This window comes from Selaginella moellendorffii, unplaced genomic scaffold, assembly GCF_000143415.4.
Source record: "Selaginella moellendorffii unplaced genomic scaffold, v1.0 SELMOscaffold_60, whole genome shotgun sequence".
Lineage (NCBI taxonomy): Eukaryota > Viridiplantae > Streptophyta > Lycopodiopsida > Selaginellales > Selaginellaceae > Selaginella > Selaginella moellendorffii.
Genome location: NW_003314321.1, coordinates 306,525 through 324,110, shown reverse-complemented (window position 1 = coordinate 324,110; position 17,586 = coordinate 306,525). Strand labels below are relative to the sequence as shown.

General features: G+C 37.3%; 2 protein-coding genes across 2 annotated transcripts; one reads left to right on the top strand and one right to left on the bottom strand.

Annotated features, from left to right (window-relative positions):
• Positions 1-62: 62 nt before the first annotated feature.
• LOC9644579 (indole-3-acetic acid-amido synthetase GH3.6) lies at positions 63-2,063 on the bottom strand. Its single transcript, XM_024689178.1, has 4 exons — positions 1,759-2,063; positions 1,604-1,705; positions 756-1,546; positions 63-694 (listed from the first exon to the last, which is right to left on the bottom strand). The coding sequence occupies exons 1-4, from the start codon at positions 2,028-2,030 to the stop codon at positions 123-125; spliced, it is 1,737 nt and encodes a 578-aa protein (XP_024544946.1). The 5' UTR covers positions 2,031-2,063; the 3' UTR covers positions 63-122.
• A 7,037-nt stretch (positions 2,064-9,100) lies between these two features.
• Positions 9,101-11,612, top strand: LOC9644578. The gene is made up of 11 exons (XM_002983951.2): positions 9,101-9,295; positions 9,390-9,521; positions 9,583-9,818; positions 9,909-9,962; positions 10,011-10,125; positions 10,185-10,300; positions 10,370-10,715; positions 10,769-11,059; positions 11,122-11,199; positions 11,258-11,320; positions 11,368-11,612. The coding sequence occupies exons 1-11, from the start codon at positions 9,101-9,103 to the stop codon at positions 11,491-11,493; spliced, it is 1,752 nt and encodes a 583-aa protein (XP_002983997.1). The 3' UTR covers positions 11,494-11,612.
• Positions 11,613-17,586: the final 5,974 nt, after the last annotated feature.

Genomic DNA, 17,586 nt, shown 5'->3' with positions numbered 1-17,586 from the left:
TGTCAACTATTGTGTGCCATGCAGTTTCCATAGTAGTTTCCATAATTAAATTTACCATGCAGTTTCCATAATAAAATTTGCTGTAATTTTAGAGTTTTTACGATCAAGCAATCAAAATAATATTAATACTTCGGTGCTCTTGGACTGAAGTACTGCTGGTATACACCACTCTCCACGATTTCCAGCATCCTGGTCGCATTTTTCTTGACACACCTTGGCAGCTTGAATTGAGCAACACTTCCACCCCTGGATGCGGCATCATCAGCGATTCGATTGAAAGTCCCTGGTGTCACAAGCCTCAGCTCCAGAGCTCCAATGGATCTCTCCATCCTCCCCCTGTGATACACCACGCTCAGTGATTCCTCCATCTTGTAGCAGCACTCTCCTGCCTTTTCCGGTTCCAAGTGAAGCTCGCTGGACAGCTCCCAGTAAATCACGTAGTGCGGAGGATTGGAGGAGAGGTCGGCATAGCTGGTGTAGTCCGTCAATCTTATTGCTTCCCCCTCCTTGCTCGTGACGCCGTTTCGCAATGCCGCAAACGCGTTCATGACTGCGGTCTGGAGCTCCTTCTCGTCCGTTTTGTCCGAGTCGATGCTAAGTAGAACGTTCCTCCGGCAGACGAAGCTGAAGAGCGGAGCTTTGTTGTGGAAGCCTTCGACTCTAAGAACGTCACCCATGCGATATCTGTACAATCCTGATGGAAAGAGCCAGAAAAGATAAAGACACAAGCCAGGACAATGAACTGGAAGCTTTACCAGCGTTTGTCGTGATCACAAGCTCGTACTCGTGGCCTTGTTCCACATCAACGAGTTCCACGGGCTCTTTACGAGAAACTTTCTCCTCCGATCGAGCCACCGGCAGAAACTCGTAGTAGGAGGTCTCGGGCAGAAACATGTAGGAGATCTGGGACGGCTCGCAAAGCGGCTTGAGATTCACTCCAAAGAAAGACTCCGAGGACGCGTAGATCATCGATGCTATTGGCAGGCCGCCGGTGAGATAGTCGACTTCTCCAACATACTGCTCCATAGCACCGGTGACGACTGTGTCGATAGCTTTGGCACTGGGCCACAGCTTCCGGACGATTCCTTTCAAGCTTCCACTCGAGCACGCCTCGTCGATCACGTTCGCAAGCTCTGGATCCGGCCTTAAGATCTTCTCCACGGCTTCTCTGCAAGCCGGATCCACAACTCTCTCGGACAAAGTTCCTGTTCGTATGTCCCTGGACAGCTCCTGCCACCAGGCTTCGAGGCACCTTATCGACCTCACGAGCGCGGACGCAAAGAAGCAGCCCAGCTTCGTCACGTCTCGGGCGTGGATCAAACCACACAGCAAGTGGCAGTAGGAGGCTTGCACGCTATCCGTGCAAAGTATCACCTCCATGGGGCTTGTATAATCGTTGCTTGGATCGAAAGGCCGGTTGCGGAACTCAAGACTGTTGTAGTATCCCGTCAGTGCTGGATAAGCTGGAAGCCCTCCAGGAGTCTTGCGGCCACTTCTCACGTATAAGAAGTACAAAGCCTTGCCGGTCCTCAGTCCAGGCAAGTCCCTACAGATTCGAAGGAACAAACAATCATAAGCTTTGGAGGAAAATGACGACGAATACCTGTTGAGCAGAGCGGTGGCAAGATCAAAGAAGTAATTCGACACAGCATAGTGTCCCTCCGCTTTCGGGAACAGCTTGTGAGCCCCGCCGGAGGTCCCAGAGCTGCCAAAAGATGTTTGCAAAATCGAAAAAACTAGGCCTAGAGAGAAACTTACCTCGTGAACATATCCGTGATAGGATTCGCACAGAGCAAAGTAGAGGCCTCGCCGTCGGCAATTCGATTGATCTCATCCTTGATGTCTTCGTACTCAATGACCGGCGCTCTCTGCCGAAACACCTCCTTGGTTGCTGCTCGCAATCCATGCCTGTTGAAGTAGACTGTGGTGGCATTCTTCCCCAGGATCTCGGTCAGAACTTTATCCTGAGCCTCACCGGGACTCCAGCTCGAGCTCTCGAGCTTCTCAAGCAGGAGCTGCTCGTTCTCCATCGCCTAAATCCGGAAAGGAGATGGGGCACCAGAGGTAAGAAATAAAAGAAGAGTCAAATATACCTCCGTTTGAAGTGTTAAATCAGCAGATTTATACTAACATACACCAGAAGCTTTTGAAACAATGCTATGTGAAAAGAAGAAAGAAAAAAACGAAGCACAGACCTCGTTTGGAAGTGTTAAATCAGCACATTTCTACTAATATAGTAAAATACAATACACACCAGAAGCTTTTTTTGAAACAATCACAATGTCTACTTGAATTATTGCTATGTGAAAAGAAGAAAGAATAAAACGAAGCACTTGGAAGTGTTAAATCAGCACGTTTCTACTAACATAGTCAAATACAATACACACCAACCCCAGCTGCCCGAGAGCCTCCACTCCCCACCCATCAAACTGTATTAAAAATACTTTAACAGTTTACTATATTTATATGAATAAAATAAATAGTAAATCTAGATTACAATGGTATAGCAGTATATAATTTACATTCATATTTAGTTATTTTCTACATGAAAAACATAAATTTCAAAGAGTAATTGAAGAATTTATAAATACTTAATATTTACACCATATTATATACATATTTAAAAAAAATTTCCAGCTGAAACTTATACTTATAAATGTATATTCAACTGAGATGGAAATCTTGGGTAGCATTTATACTTAGAAATTATTTATTTTTGTATATTTTAAAATTATAGTAAAAAATATTTAAAGTTATTTAAAATTATGTTGATTATAAAGTGAAATTAGGACTTTTAATTTATTTTCTAAACCTTTTATTGATATTATTTTTATTGTGTTGGTTTCTAAAAAATATATATTGTGAGGTCCAAATGTATGGCTACAATGCCGTATATTAATATTAATGTAATAGGGTTTTGGTAGCCGTTGGATTAGTTTCAATCCAAACCACTCACTCCTGTATATAAGATAAGGTTTTTGGGCTAATTTATCCTTTTTTATATTCCATGCACTCATATTGGTGGAAATGAGGGGTACTTTTGATTTTCCCTAAGGAGTGCTTGGATTTTGGATTTTGGTTTAGATTTAGGTTTTGCATTGTCTAAATCTAACTTTTTTCATTTCCTTTCTTTTGTTATTTCCATTCAGGATTTTGGTTTACATTTAACTTTTGCATTGTTTAAATCTCCCTTTCCTTCTAGTTTTTTTCATTTCATTTCTTTTACTCTTTTCTTTTCATTCATCTTCATGGTAGAGTAACAATCTCCTCCTCCTTTAACTTTGGAGCAGCAGTTGGTACAATTGCTTGATGCTATGCACTTGCAATTGAACAACCAAACTCAGTTAATAGCAACATTCATGGCACATAATATAACTCTTCCTACTCTTGGTGCCAATTCTTGCGTTTGGCTAGAGTGTTTTCGTGGGAATCCTAAGGATGATGTGTACCATTGGGATAATCACTTCACAATGATTACCACATATCAATTTTAAGATGATGCTTGATGTTTGCTTGAGTTTCCCATATATCTCCAAGGGACGGCATTGTAATGGTACAATAGTTTAAGTGTAACCACTTGTAAAGATTGGAGTGTTCTTCCGGACGTCTTTAAACACGCATTCAAATATGCCGACAATTGTGATGATTCCTTTCAACAATTGCATTGTCTTCGTTAAAGGCTATTTGAGTTGGTGATGCAATTTGGCATTTGTTTCTAAAGCCTATTGCTTCATATGAAACCAAATATGTCAGAGTCGATCAAGTTAGGAATGTTGTGGCTAGCACTTTGTTAAAATCTTGTCAAACTTGTGCATGCACTTGCTCCAGCCACCCTTGACAATGCTTTTCACTTAGCACAACATTATGAGATATCGCTTCTTCCACTTCTCACTGCATGTCCTTCAGCTCTATTTCCTATGGGCGATGGTCCTGTTCTAATGGAGGTTGATGCTACTGTTGCTCGAGTCCAAGGACAAGGGCGAGGATGTGGTTATGGCCGTGGTGTTTGCTACTAAGCATGTAATGAAGTTAGTCACATTTATCAGCATTGTCGGCATTTTCTAGATTTGGGTCCTCCATTTCCTAGGTGGAGACCTTGGCATCAACAACGTCTTGTTAGTGTTGCTGCAATGGAAGATCTGTACACCGAGATGCATCTGGGAAACGAGGAGTTGCACGAGTAACGGAAGGACCTTGCGTGAATAAGTCAACGACCCCTCCACCTTTCTTTTGGAAGTATCATCAAGATGTTCACTCGGCACCACTTCATTTAGTGTTTACTTTCCAAGCTTGTTTTTATAACAAAAGGTCTCCTATTATCCTTTCCATGTTGGTTAATACAAGTTCAAGTTTATCTTCTATTGCTCAACTTGTTGCCACATATTGCTGTCTACACTTGCATCGTGTGGCAAAGCCAATTTTCATTCTTTATAGCAATGGCAATACACATGCATGTGTATTGGATGAGGTGGACTTAGTTGTGCATATGAGCAATCTTGAATTTAGGTTCCAATCATTACAAATGGTGTTCAGTCAAGCTTTTGACCTCATCCTTGGTATGGATTGGTTGCAACACAATCATGCCAAATGTGACTTTAAAACTTTCTCCCTTTGTCTTATACTTTTTTATATTTCATTCATTCCTCTCACTTCCATACCTCTTCATCCCTTTGCTTTTACCTCTACTTCCATTACTTTTATCTCCCCACTACTTCCTCCTGTATTTCCATTTTGTTCTGTTTTTCTGATCCCTCTGACAATCTTTGTGTTGCAATGGTTGACCGGCTCATGAAGGAGTATGCCAATCTTTTTGAATTTGACCTATTATCTAGGGCCAAGATTGCCACACATCATCTGATTTCAATTGGGGATGCTTGTCCAATCAAAGTTCCTGTTCATCGTTGGTCATCCAAAGAGATCAAAATTTTATGTGCAAATGTTAACGAGATGTTGGAAAAGAATGTTATTTGAAAGTTGTAGAGTCCTTGGGCATGTGAACCTCATCTTGTGACGAAGCCTGATGGGAGTATTTGTTTTTGCATTGATTATCTTCTGTTAAACAAAGTGACGATCCCAGATGTGTACCCTCTTCCTCACACTACTGATCTTTTGGATTGCATAGGGAGAAGTTGTTAGTTCTCCAAGCTAGATCTAGCTTTTGGGTACTAACAAGTACTGATGGCCAAAAAAGATATTCCTAAAATTGCCTTTCATACACCGTTTAGTTTGTACGAGTTCTTGGAGATGCCATTTGGTTTACACAATGCTCCAACAACTTTCTAGTAAATGATGGACGAGGTTCTTTGTAATATGCCAGAGGTGACTGCTGACTTTATTGATGATATGTTGATCCATTCAGAGGGGACGTGGGAGGAATATGTCCGTGATGTTTGTAAAGTGTTGGATCGGCTACAAAATGTTAGTTTAAAGCTGAAGTAGTCGAAGTGCATGTTTGGGTGTAAGGACACGACTTATCTTGGATACTATATTTTTTGTGAAGGTTTGCAAATAGATCTTGACAAACTTGTAACTGTTCTAAAGTTTTTTACTCTAAAGTCTGTGAACGATATGCAACGCTTCCTGAGCAAGGTGCAGTATCTTAGTTTTTTTGTGGATCATTTTTCTGATTGCATTGCACCATTGCGAGTGTTGCTAAAGTCATCAATGTCATCTTTCATTTGGTTTGCGGACTGTGAGCGGGCGTTCATGTATCTCAAAGAGTTATTGACGACTCCTCCAGTTTTGGCATATCCTAACTACATTCGACCTTTCATTTTGTGTATGGATGCTTTTGATATTGGTCTTGGAGGAGTGTTTGTGCAAGAGAGTTCGAGTGTGCTTGGTCAGTGCCATCCCATTATGTATATAAATTGTACATTACAACCAGTGGAGGTAAACTACTTCATGATAAAAAAGGAGTGTTTAGCAACAATCTGGGGTTTTGAGAAACTTCATATATATCTATATGGTTCTTAGACATTGATCATGCTAGCGTTACTTCATTATTAAAGTAAAAGAACTTGGTTGGTCATTTAGCATTTACATTCTCAATATTGCTTTGAAGATAACCTTCTTTATTTTGTGGGGACAAATCCTGATGATCATTTATGGCTGGTGGTGCCTTTCGTCTTTATTACATGGTTTCTCCATGCTTACCATGATTCTCTTATTTTAGGCAGGCATATGGGACATTGTCATGTGACCGAAAAGCTGCACAAGTCTTTCTATTGGCTAGAGATGTGATGTGATGTTATCCAATATGTGTGTAACTGTGTTTGGTGCCCAATTCATAATACTCCCTTTTGTGCTGCAGAAGAATGGTTGGAGTTAATTGCAATTTCCCATCCGTTTGAGTTTGTGGCATTTGATCTTATGGGACCTTTTCCACGGTTGACTATTGGCAATGAATATGTTATTATTGCTTTTAATTATTTGACTTATTGGGTGGAAGTTAGTGCTCTTGCTAGCACCTCTGCAACTGCTATTAGATACTTCCTCCTCAATTAAGTGGTGTTCTAGCATTTTTGTCTAGAGTAGATTCTTTCAGATAATAGTTTTGCATTTATAGTTAAGGGATTTCATGTTTTGATGTCTTGGTTGGGGATAAGCCATACTTTCATGAGTGTTTATTATCCACAGTCAAATGGTTTGGTGGAATGGCTCATTCGGACATTCAAAGGAATGATTGCGAAGTATATAAACTTTTAGCATTTGAATTGGGATAGCTATTTGTTGTTTCTTCAGTATGCATATGTCATAGGGGTGCAGAAATTTTATTAGTGCTTCACTATATAAACTTTTATATAATCATGATCTAATATTACCAACAGAGTTGGATTTACCTTTACAATTGCCACGAACTACTGATGCTAAGTTGTGGGATCAATATTTGACAAGCATTCTTCCACTTGTCCAAGTGAAGTCTGCCAAACACTTAATCCGTATACAAGTGGGACAACAATAGTGCTATAACTCCCATCATCATCCAACTGCAAAGTATAAAATGTATAATTTAGTGTTAGTCTGTTTTCCCTATCTTACGGCATGTGGTTTATCTAAGGGGCTCTTTGCTCAGTAGAAAGGACCATATTGGGTGTTGCGGCAAGTTAAACCACAAGTTTATGAGGTTTGGCATGACGTCTAGTAAGCTGATCCTCCAGATATTATGCATATGCAGTGATTGGAACGCTTTGTACAAAGGGATCAAGAACAACTGATACCACTAACAAATCTGCTGATGCCTCCTCCTAACATTCCTCTAGATCTCAGTTCATCTACAAAAGAACCCTAATGGTCTTCCATTATTCCAAAAGAAGAGGATAATATAAAGTCTAAGTGTATGGCTATAATGCTGTATACTAATATTAGTGTAGTGGGATTTTAGTAGCCGTTGGATTAATTTCAATTTGGACCACTTGCTCTTGTATATAAGTTAGGGTTTTTGGGTTAATTGATATGTATATTTTCTATATTCCCTTTCCATATTCCATGCACTCACAATATATAATTAATTTAAATTATAAAGAGTTTTTAGGTGACAATAGAAGTACCAAAATAACTATATTCAATAAATTTTATTATTGCAATCTAGTAAACATATTTTTATTTTGCCAGCTCAACAATATCTTTTAAATTATATACCTTATTGTATCTATTTTATGATTAAACTTAAAACACTCTAGATTTAAACAATTAAAAACTATCATTAAATAGATTTTTCACATGCACTATCTCTCAGACTCAAGAAATGGTAGGTGAGTTGTACATAACACACCCTCTTCAATGCACTACACCAGAGTTTGTCCATACTAAGGTAGAGGAAAGTGGTGTCCTTGGCTGAGCATTGGGCTTCTTACACATGAACAAGGATAAGTTGCTCTGGATGTATCCTATTGTAAGTTGCTTGAAAAGTTTATCAAGCAGGAAATGGATTCAAGAGTGTTGCTATATATGTGTTTGAATGTGCTTTTCCTAATAAAAAATGTTCTTTTAAACCTCCTTTATCAGAAGCCCATGAAATGGTTTTCCATTTTGATAATAAAAAACACATGGTTACAATGATAGCTACCAAGTTTTGGAGAACCCTCTCATCCTCCAATAATGTTATTCCATGTGTCTGTTAACAGTTTAACCACAGCCCATTAAGTCCATTTCCCGGGCATGGGCTCACTTGTCCCCTCCTAAATGTGGTGGCCAGGTTAATGCTTGGCTTGCCTATTTTGGGCGGAAACATACTCACCCTACTAGGGAACTCCTTCTTAACAGGCTGTGGTTCACCCATTAACTTGATTTAGCCATTAGTGGCCATTGGATTGAATCACGAGAACGTGGTTGACAACTGCCAAGTTCTCCAAAACTTAGCTGCTAGCTGCCAAGTGAACCCTCTCATCCTCAAATAATGTTATGCCATGTGTCTATTAACAGTCTTGCCACAACTTGTTAAGGCCGTTCCCTAGGCATGGGCTCGCTTGTTCCCTTCAGAATGCACTTGCCAGGTTTGCCTGTTCTGGGCAGAAATGTGCTTGCCCTACCCGGGAACTCCTTCCCATCTCTAACCACAAAGGCTGATTCCCACATCTATATGATGCTAAAGTGTGCTGCACACACAGACTGGTAGATACATGGATTGCAACCCAGTGGATTTACAGTGGAGAGGTAAATCTCATATTTAACTGCTCCAACTGTTCTGTCTTCAAGCAATTGTGGTGGGTCTTCAAGCAATTTTTGGGGTGCTTGTGCCATCCACCACCTGTTGTCCAGTTTTTGATATCCAGCCACCATCTTCCATTTCGTTCATACATTGGTCTTGGAGAGTTTATTATGTAGAGCCAGTTTGATTCCAGCACCAAAAGACAATTTCACAAATAACAAAGTCCACTATCCAATCAAAAATAATTTTTGCACTATGATTTCCACTTAGAGGTTTACATGATATTTCACTATCGAAAACCTGGACAAAGCACTGTAAACCTTGAGAAAATACGTCATCAGCTCTTCTAAAACTTCAATGGGTTTAATAATTTACTCTTACACATTACTAAGGTAGTTAAGACCACGCATTAGGGCTTTTTGCCCTTTTGAAATTTCTGACGAGCGATCGATGGCGGGCAGGGCGGCCTCGCGGCAGGCCCCCAGCAGCAGGGATTCCTCTCGAGCTGGCTCGATGGTGGACGACGTCGAGGCGGAATACATCCGGGAAGTGATGAAGAGGAGGCGCTCCAGCAAAGAATTGAGAATGCCGGCTACAATGGCGCTGGGCGACTCGGGCGTGCCGGAGTTCCAAGCGCGCCTCCTGGTAAGCTCTCGATTTCGAGCAGATTTTGGATCGATCGATGATCTCTCTCTCTCTCTCTCTCTCTCTCTTTTCTCTTCGCTTTGCTTCGCCCCAGGCTTTGAGGATGGCAGTCAAGGATTACGAGCTGCCAATGCAGCTAGCGTATGATGAGCTCGAGGATCTGGCAGCCAACACTGAGAGGGTGAAGAGCGTGATCGAGAAGAACATGACGCTGCTCACTGTCCAGGTTTACAAAGTTTTTCTCCGTTTGAGCTTTGTAGAAACTTAGAATTCCTGTGTGTTTGTAGATGAGGAAGAGGAACTTTCGCTATTACAAGTCGGCTTTCCTTGCGTGGATTTTCTACGTACAAAGGAAACTCGCGCGGCGAGTTGCCATGAGAAACGCAAGAGACTACGCGCTGAGAAGAAGGCTGGGCCGCGCCTTTGATGCATGGCACATCTGCTGGCTACGCATGCACAAGTTCATGAAACTCCAGTTGTCCGCCCAGAATCTGCTGCGCCGCCACAGCCTCAAACGCATCTGGTAACGAAGGACTTTGCTCTTTGGGTTTTCACGAATAATTCGAGGGAGAGGATTGATCAGCTTCTAAAACCGTGCAGATTGTCCTTACAGGAGAGCGTGGTCGTCACTCGTCAAGAAGAGGCTTCGCGAGGACGAGAAACACTGGTTCGTTCGTTTTCTCGTTCCTTGTCTCTCATTATCTACGTTTTTTAGGAGAGAAAAGCAGCTCGTACGTGATCTAAACGTAAGGCAACGGGGGTGTGTGAGGCAGAGAGCTGTGAATGCAATCAAAAGGCGACGACTGCATCGAGCTTTCTTTGCTTTCAAGGTTTGTGGAGCGTTTGTTGTCATCTTTGGAAGGCTTCATAATTCTGGCTTGTGTAACAGATTGGACTGGAAATTTTGAAAGACACAAGATCTCGACGCAATCACATCTTTTACATCGTTACCAGGAGGAAAGTTGCCGTCGGCTTTAAGCTCTGGGAGAGATATCCAAGAAAGAGGTAAGCCATCTTGAGCGTTCCGGACAATTATAATCCTTTCCTTTGGTTTCCTCCGTTGTAACTTATCAGAGAGCGCGACTTGAGAGTTATCCAGAGAAGACAAAGAAGAGTTGCACAAGATTGCATATGGACGTGGGACGATGAAACTTCGTTCTTGAAATTCCGGAGGAGAAGAATGAGGAGATGCCGTTTAAGCATTGCATTCGAGATGTGGAGGCTGTTCATCTCGCGGAAGATGAAGTACGACACAATCGCAACTAGGATCATCCGCGCACGTCTCAAACGGTACTTCACTGATCTCCGTGAGATTTGCTTGGAGGAGATATGGAAGAGGCGAACCTGTGAGAGAGCAAGGAGGAAATGCACTCACTTGAGAACTAGATGGTTCTTCGAAGCTTGGATCACTTACATGCAGGTAAAGCAACTTCCTTTTTTCTTCCTGGGGACTGAAGTGGGGTGGTTTTCCAGATCCAATTGCAAGAGCGATCGTATCGAATAGAGGAGTATGCTGCTGTTCTTGAGAACGAGAATCAAAAGACAAGGTCCGAGTGTGATCGGCTGGGACGGATCATCGACACGGGAGAATGGGACCAACAGCGAATCGTGGAACTCGAGCAAGCAAGCCTCATTCTGAACGGGGAGAAAGAAGCCTTGCTCAAGCTTGCGGCTCGTTTGGAGGGGGAGCACAAAGAAGCCATGGATTATCAACGACGACAGGAGCAGGCGATCAATACTCTCAAGAATGAAATGCTTGGCTGTGTCAGTTGGTTCTTTCCTTCCTCTCCTTTCCTCACTAACTTAAAAACAATGTTTCTTTCCAGAACTATTTGCGTAAGAACAAGCTATTGGTGAAGGGAGCTTCCAGCTTCAACTCAGTTCTCCGAGCTGTGAAATCTGAGGTACCAGTTTTTTCTTTTCTTCGAGAGAGGTTCCACTGGTACTATATTGTTTGCAAAGGCTATCAAGGAAGGTGTCAATCCCGAGGTTGTGAAATCGATCGACGAGAAATGCATGGACCAGGTAACAAGCCACACAAAAATCGCGTTCTAAGCTTTTGCTTCCTCCAGGTTATAGTATTTCCGGATGGTGACCTGCGAGTAAAGCCTCTGACAAAGTATGACAAGGGAAAGTGGAAACTTAGACCCGAGGCAACAACGAGCATGAACTCTTCAGACGATTCTCTTGATAGCTAACAAAGCTTCTTTTGGTATCAAAAGAATCATTCGAAGAGTTCTTAGCTAACAGGTAAGAACACGACTTGTTACAACAGGCTTTTGGAAGTTCCAAAATAAATAAATAAAAAAGGTCTTTATCAAAAAGTTTTACATTTTATTGATCATTGTAAGATAAATTAACTGTTAGTTATAATTTTAATTATTCTGCATTCTACTCATACTATTCATCATCAATTAATTGAGAATTATACACTTTAATTAATCACTTTATTATGAATTTATATTTTCCCTGTATAATTATTTTTAAAAATGTGCACCAATATATTGCCACTTAGACCCAGAATAAGTTTTTCAAAAAATACTAAGAATAATTATTATTAAAAGTAGGTACTAGATGCAAAAGATTATTTACATCATGAGCCTTTACTTGGAAATATTAATATATATAGATATTATTATATACATCCATATAAAAGATAAAAAAACCTTATAAAATTAATATTATTAATATAGATATTATACTATAAATGCATGGAATACAAATCCAAAACCCTAGTTTATATATAAAAACAAGTGGTTAGCTATCAAAATCTCAATACACTAATAATAATATATACTCTATAGTATCCTTTCCTCTTGGAAAGATGGAAGTCAATTAGAGTTCTTTTCTTGATGGGTTGGGATGATACCCTTTAGTCATTGTACATATATAATTTCTAGAAGATTGGCTTATTGTTGTAATGAACCTTATAAATTTATAGTTCAACTCGCTAAAACATTTGACATGGTCCCTTTCATTAGGTAAAGAGTCACTTAGATAAATTATATATCATAAGATTAAGAAAATGAATGAACACTGAGTTATCCACTTTGTACTTAGTAAGTGGATAATGATGAGAGTTGTTGTTATCCCACATATATACAGGCTATGTGTTTAGTAGACTCCACTCAAACTAGTGAAAGAATATTAAATATTAATCCTGCAATAGCTCGTGGCAATTGTAAAAGTAAATTTAGCAATATAAAATTATGACCATATAAGAGTGTATATGGTGAAACACCAATAAAACTCTATACCCATATAATATATGCATACTAGGATATGGCAACAAACTATTATAATTCAAATGCTTAAAGTTTATTTAGTTTATGATATCCCCTTAAAAGTTTGAATAAGTCATTCCACCACTGTGGATAATAAACACTCGTGAAAGTGTGATATATCTCTAACTAAAACATCAATATATAAAACACCTCAGCTATAAATGTAAGACTATTATTTTTGCAAATTCACTCTAGACAAGAATGCTATAATATCATTGGATTATGGAGGAAGTATCCAATAATAGTTAGATATATTAGCAAAAACACCAACTTCCACTTAATGAGTCAAGTACTCAAAAGCAATAATGACATATTCATTACTAGTAGTTGACAATAAAAAAGGCCTAATTAGATCAAATACTGCCAACTTAAACAAATGGGAAATTACAATTTGATTTAAACTATTCTTTCACAACATGAGGCAAATATTAACAACCAAAGAGAATAATTTTAAAAATGATCTATTAGGGTTTAAATATAAAAGTGAAAAATCCATGAATAAAACTACACTCCCTTTTCTACTCACAAGCCCAAGCGCAAACTCATAAAGATGATATATCTTATTCCATCCTATGAGCCCAAAAGCAAGCTCATAAAAAAATAATTAAAATTTATACCTAATGAATAAATGTAAAGTTATAGCACCCAAATATGTATCCACTCAGATTATCATCTTCATCTCTACATGAGACCAGTTGCCTAATCTCATTAGATAATACTTGCTAAAACTAATTTTCTGATACTAAATGTAGTATATATGGTTTTCACTCTTTATTCTATGGTGGTTTATTATAGAATAACTATAGAGAAAAACCTTAACCTTCCATCACCACATGCCACGTGTCCAAGGGCAGTAGAGTAGAGTTTAAGTGGCCACTAAATGAAAAGACGAAACCAAACTCCTAAGCATAGAGTTTAGGAGCAAAGGAAGTGGAGCACAAAATAATTTTTGAGCATATGGCCTAAAGAGCAAAGGGATAGGACAATAGAGTGATATTGGTTTCCTTACCAAAAACATTTATGAAATCTTTGACTATATTAAAGCTTTAATGATATAAATTAATGCAACCATTAGTTATAGAGTTTATATGATAGTTCCTAGAGAGTAACAATTTGTTCTTAAAGCATCTAGCATCCCAATGTCAAGACTAACATGTAAAACGGAGCCAAATAGAGTTTGATGCAATTTTAGCATATCGGTGGTCTAACGCGAGGATATGAATATTCCATCAATTAGCATAATATAGAACTTAGGCTTAGACCTAAATCAGACGCAAAACAAGGACAAGCACACAAGCAGAAACTAAACTATACCTCAAGTTGGTCAACCATGCCCAACCTACCTACTATCCCTACTATATATTTAGAACCCTCCATAAAGGGCATCATAGCGAAGGTGTTTAGCAAACATAGTAAATTATCATTTGACAATATTGAGTGATTAATCTTAATACTAGAGGATTCTTGTTAAGAAAGTGCAAGACATAGCAAAAAAGAACTAAGAGCCAAGCTAAGTTTTCTCAACAAAAAATATATAGGAGTTTCTACCTTATATTCATTTGGCTAAATACAAATGCTAAGCCTAGTTTATTAACACTTAAACAAGAAGAAATGAAAAAAGAACTAACAATACCAACCTCTTGCTATCATGGCAAGAAGGGAGAATATCTAAAAGGACTCATTAACAAATAACTTTTGATACCTATAGTAACATTCACGACATATGGAGTATGGTGTTGCCTCTTTATCATGTTAGGTATTGCTTGGGGAGTACCACAGCCTAAGTGAGAGTAATAATCTTAGATATGGTGGTCAAGTTAAGAATCTCTATCTTTGTCTTGTTTTTTTGTTCTCATGAGTTTTAAATCTCTTTAAACAATATTGGTTGTTATTGAAGATTTTTTGGCTACTATTAGCTTGGATAATATGAGTTTGAAATCCAAGCTTGCAATAGCCTACAATGCTTTGTCAAAGGTGACATTGTGTGGTTAGGCTAATATGCTTACTTGCCTACGTCACAACCAATGCTTGCTAAATGCAAACTACAATGCACTTGCTTTCCAAGTCAACAAATCTTTAGTGTAAATCTTTGACACTTGTTTCTTATAAATTCTAAGATTTATATCCATCTACAAGCTAGTAAACAACCATCAAAACACAAGGAGCAAAATTTAAAATACATATATTGGGCAACCATTTTAGCTAAGGATTTAATAGTATGTATCAAGACCTTCAAGCTAATTGCAAGTTGTGCTTGGGTGTCACTAAGTCTTACTTCTCAAGCAACCATAGAAATTTAGTATAAGCTCTACATTCCTCATTGTTGTTGCACCACATTACAAACGTACAATTGATTAGCTTGCTAAACAATATTGTACCATTATTCTGAGTTTATCAGTGCCAAAGAAGTGTTGTGAGATCATCATTGTAATATTGTTGGATGTTTTCCTCACCCAAGTTTGCCAAAAAAAAATCTCTCAATATCATAAACAAAGTTCTATTTTTAGACAACAATTTGACCAAGTCTGCATTAAAACATGATAAAATAAGTTAAAGTGAAGTTGAATGTGAAATTTTAGCAAACTTACCTATTGATTTTTTAGTAAGCAAAGATAAATATATTGATATCCAAAAGTCCCCTTGCATAAAGGTAGAATCATTGTAAGAACACTTGTCAATACACTTCATCCAAACCCTATATTGATGATTACTATCAATAAGTTGAAATATTGTCCTCATAAGCTATCAAGTCTCAAGATGATTAATAAATTTGTTATTGAATTTAAGGGGTTTTCTCCTCTAAATAAGATCTTAATTGTTCACCATCTTGGGTGTGATAATCAATATTCATTTTTCCTAGCTTGTAAAAAGAGACTAGAAACATATTATTGTTTGTCGAAAGGCCATTATGTTCGAATAAGTTATATATGTCCAAGTTGACATACTTGAATATCATGCACACAAGGTTTATTTATTATAAATGGCAGAGGGAGATTTACTAAATATCTATTTGAGTAGCTCAAAATTTTATTAATTGCTTTTTCCTTTGTTCTCATAACAATTTTTTGGAAGCAATTGTTCAACACAAATCTGTAATGTAAGCAACTAAAGATAATGACTCGAAATGCAATCTATAATGGTTCAAATATAGAAGAAAAGTGCCATGAACAAGAGTTTTTTCCAATTGGTTAATAGTCTTAAAATACTTAGGGTTAAGCACCCTTGGGTTTAAGTACTATTAAATTGGATAATCTTATGGAAAGTTCAAATTTAGGAGTTTACATGCAACTCTTTTGGCTTTAGGTTATTTGTTAGATTCCCTATTGTGAACACCTATTTAGGATTGCCGAATTTTAGGGTGTTATACTGGTGGTGGAAACAAAGTTGGAAGTGACAATGAAAGAGATGTATCAAGATTTAGTTCTAATGTGTCTTCATTTGACATTGTCAATGTTGCGTCTTAATTTAGTTGCAACAGTGGTGTATCCTAATTTGGTGGTATTGCAAAATGTCATTATTGACATCATCACTGATAATTAGACTTCATGTGCTAAAATCCTAGATCTACATGCATGAACAACATTATAATTGTCACACTTGCACAAGTATTTCTAATTAAAAAGAAACAAATTAAGTATATAAATATTTTAGAGTAATTTAGACAATTTTGGGGGGAGGTATACTCAAAAAGGGCAAAAAGAATATTATACAATATATATAAATTTAAAATAAATATGTATTGAATTGCTTAAAAACATATGTGTAACTCACAAAACACCCCTTTTACTTCAAGACACCCATACACAGAGGCACAGACAATTGCCAAATAAAGCTTGTTCACCCATACTTTGCATATTTGGATAGAATCAATAAAAAAAGATTAGATGACATGGTTGCACACATTGTGGCATGGTACATGTTTTGATTGCTATAATTAGCAACCATGTGTATAATATTTTGTGTGCAATTGAAAACAAAATAAAAAAAGTTGCACATAAGTAAATAAAATATGCATCTGATTGCTATAGTTTAACTATGAATTAAAACTTGATATTAAATTTACTATAATTTTAAAAACCAAAGCAATATCATTTTTTTATTTGTATTTATAAATTTAAATGTTAGTATTAATTTCTTAAAAATAATAAAACTTTGTGTGAAATTCTAAAATAACTGAAAAATAACTAATTAATTATCTGGAAAAGCTTCTATCCTAAAACCATAATAGATGGTTCAAAAGAATATTTTATAAGTAAAAAATGATAAAATATCATATTATATCACAAATTGACATTGAATAATGAATTATAGAATATTAGCTATAGTAACTTTACATTATCAAATAAGCAGAATAAGCAAGACACACTTGCAATTACTAAAATATTAAATAGAGTAACAATTAAGCATATAAATAATATATTCTATTTTTTCAATTTAATAATTTTTATATTAAAATTAATTATAAAAGAAAATGGTTTATTATTTATTTTTACTAAAATATCTATGACAAGTATTTTGTGATGGCACCTTTTGGGTGGAGCTACACCTACTAAGAGGGGAGGTATATCTGCATGGGTAGCTTGGCAAACAATTATGGTAGCCTCTAAAATATATTAAAAAAAAATACATATATGCTTAAGTTGTTATAACATATATCAGTGACTCATAAAATAATATTTTGAACATAATTTATTTTTATATATAGGCATGCATTAATTTTTGCCATGTATGCATAGCAAAGTCCAAGTCAATGCTACATATGCAATTTTTTTTACTATATAAATTTTAACTACATATTAATTTTGGTTTGCTTAAGAAAACTTGTAGGGAGACTGGGATGGTAGTGAATATATCTAGAATATGTTTGGATATTCTAGGATATTCTACCATTTAATGGTTGTTATTCATTTATATTAAATTTGTCTTTATAATTTATATACTTATTTATAATTTATAAACTTTCTTAAGCCCTTTTCTAGTATATTCTTTTTTATTCTATCATTTAGT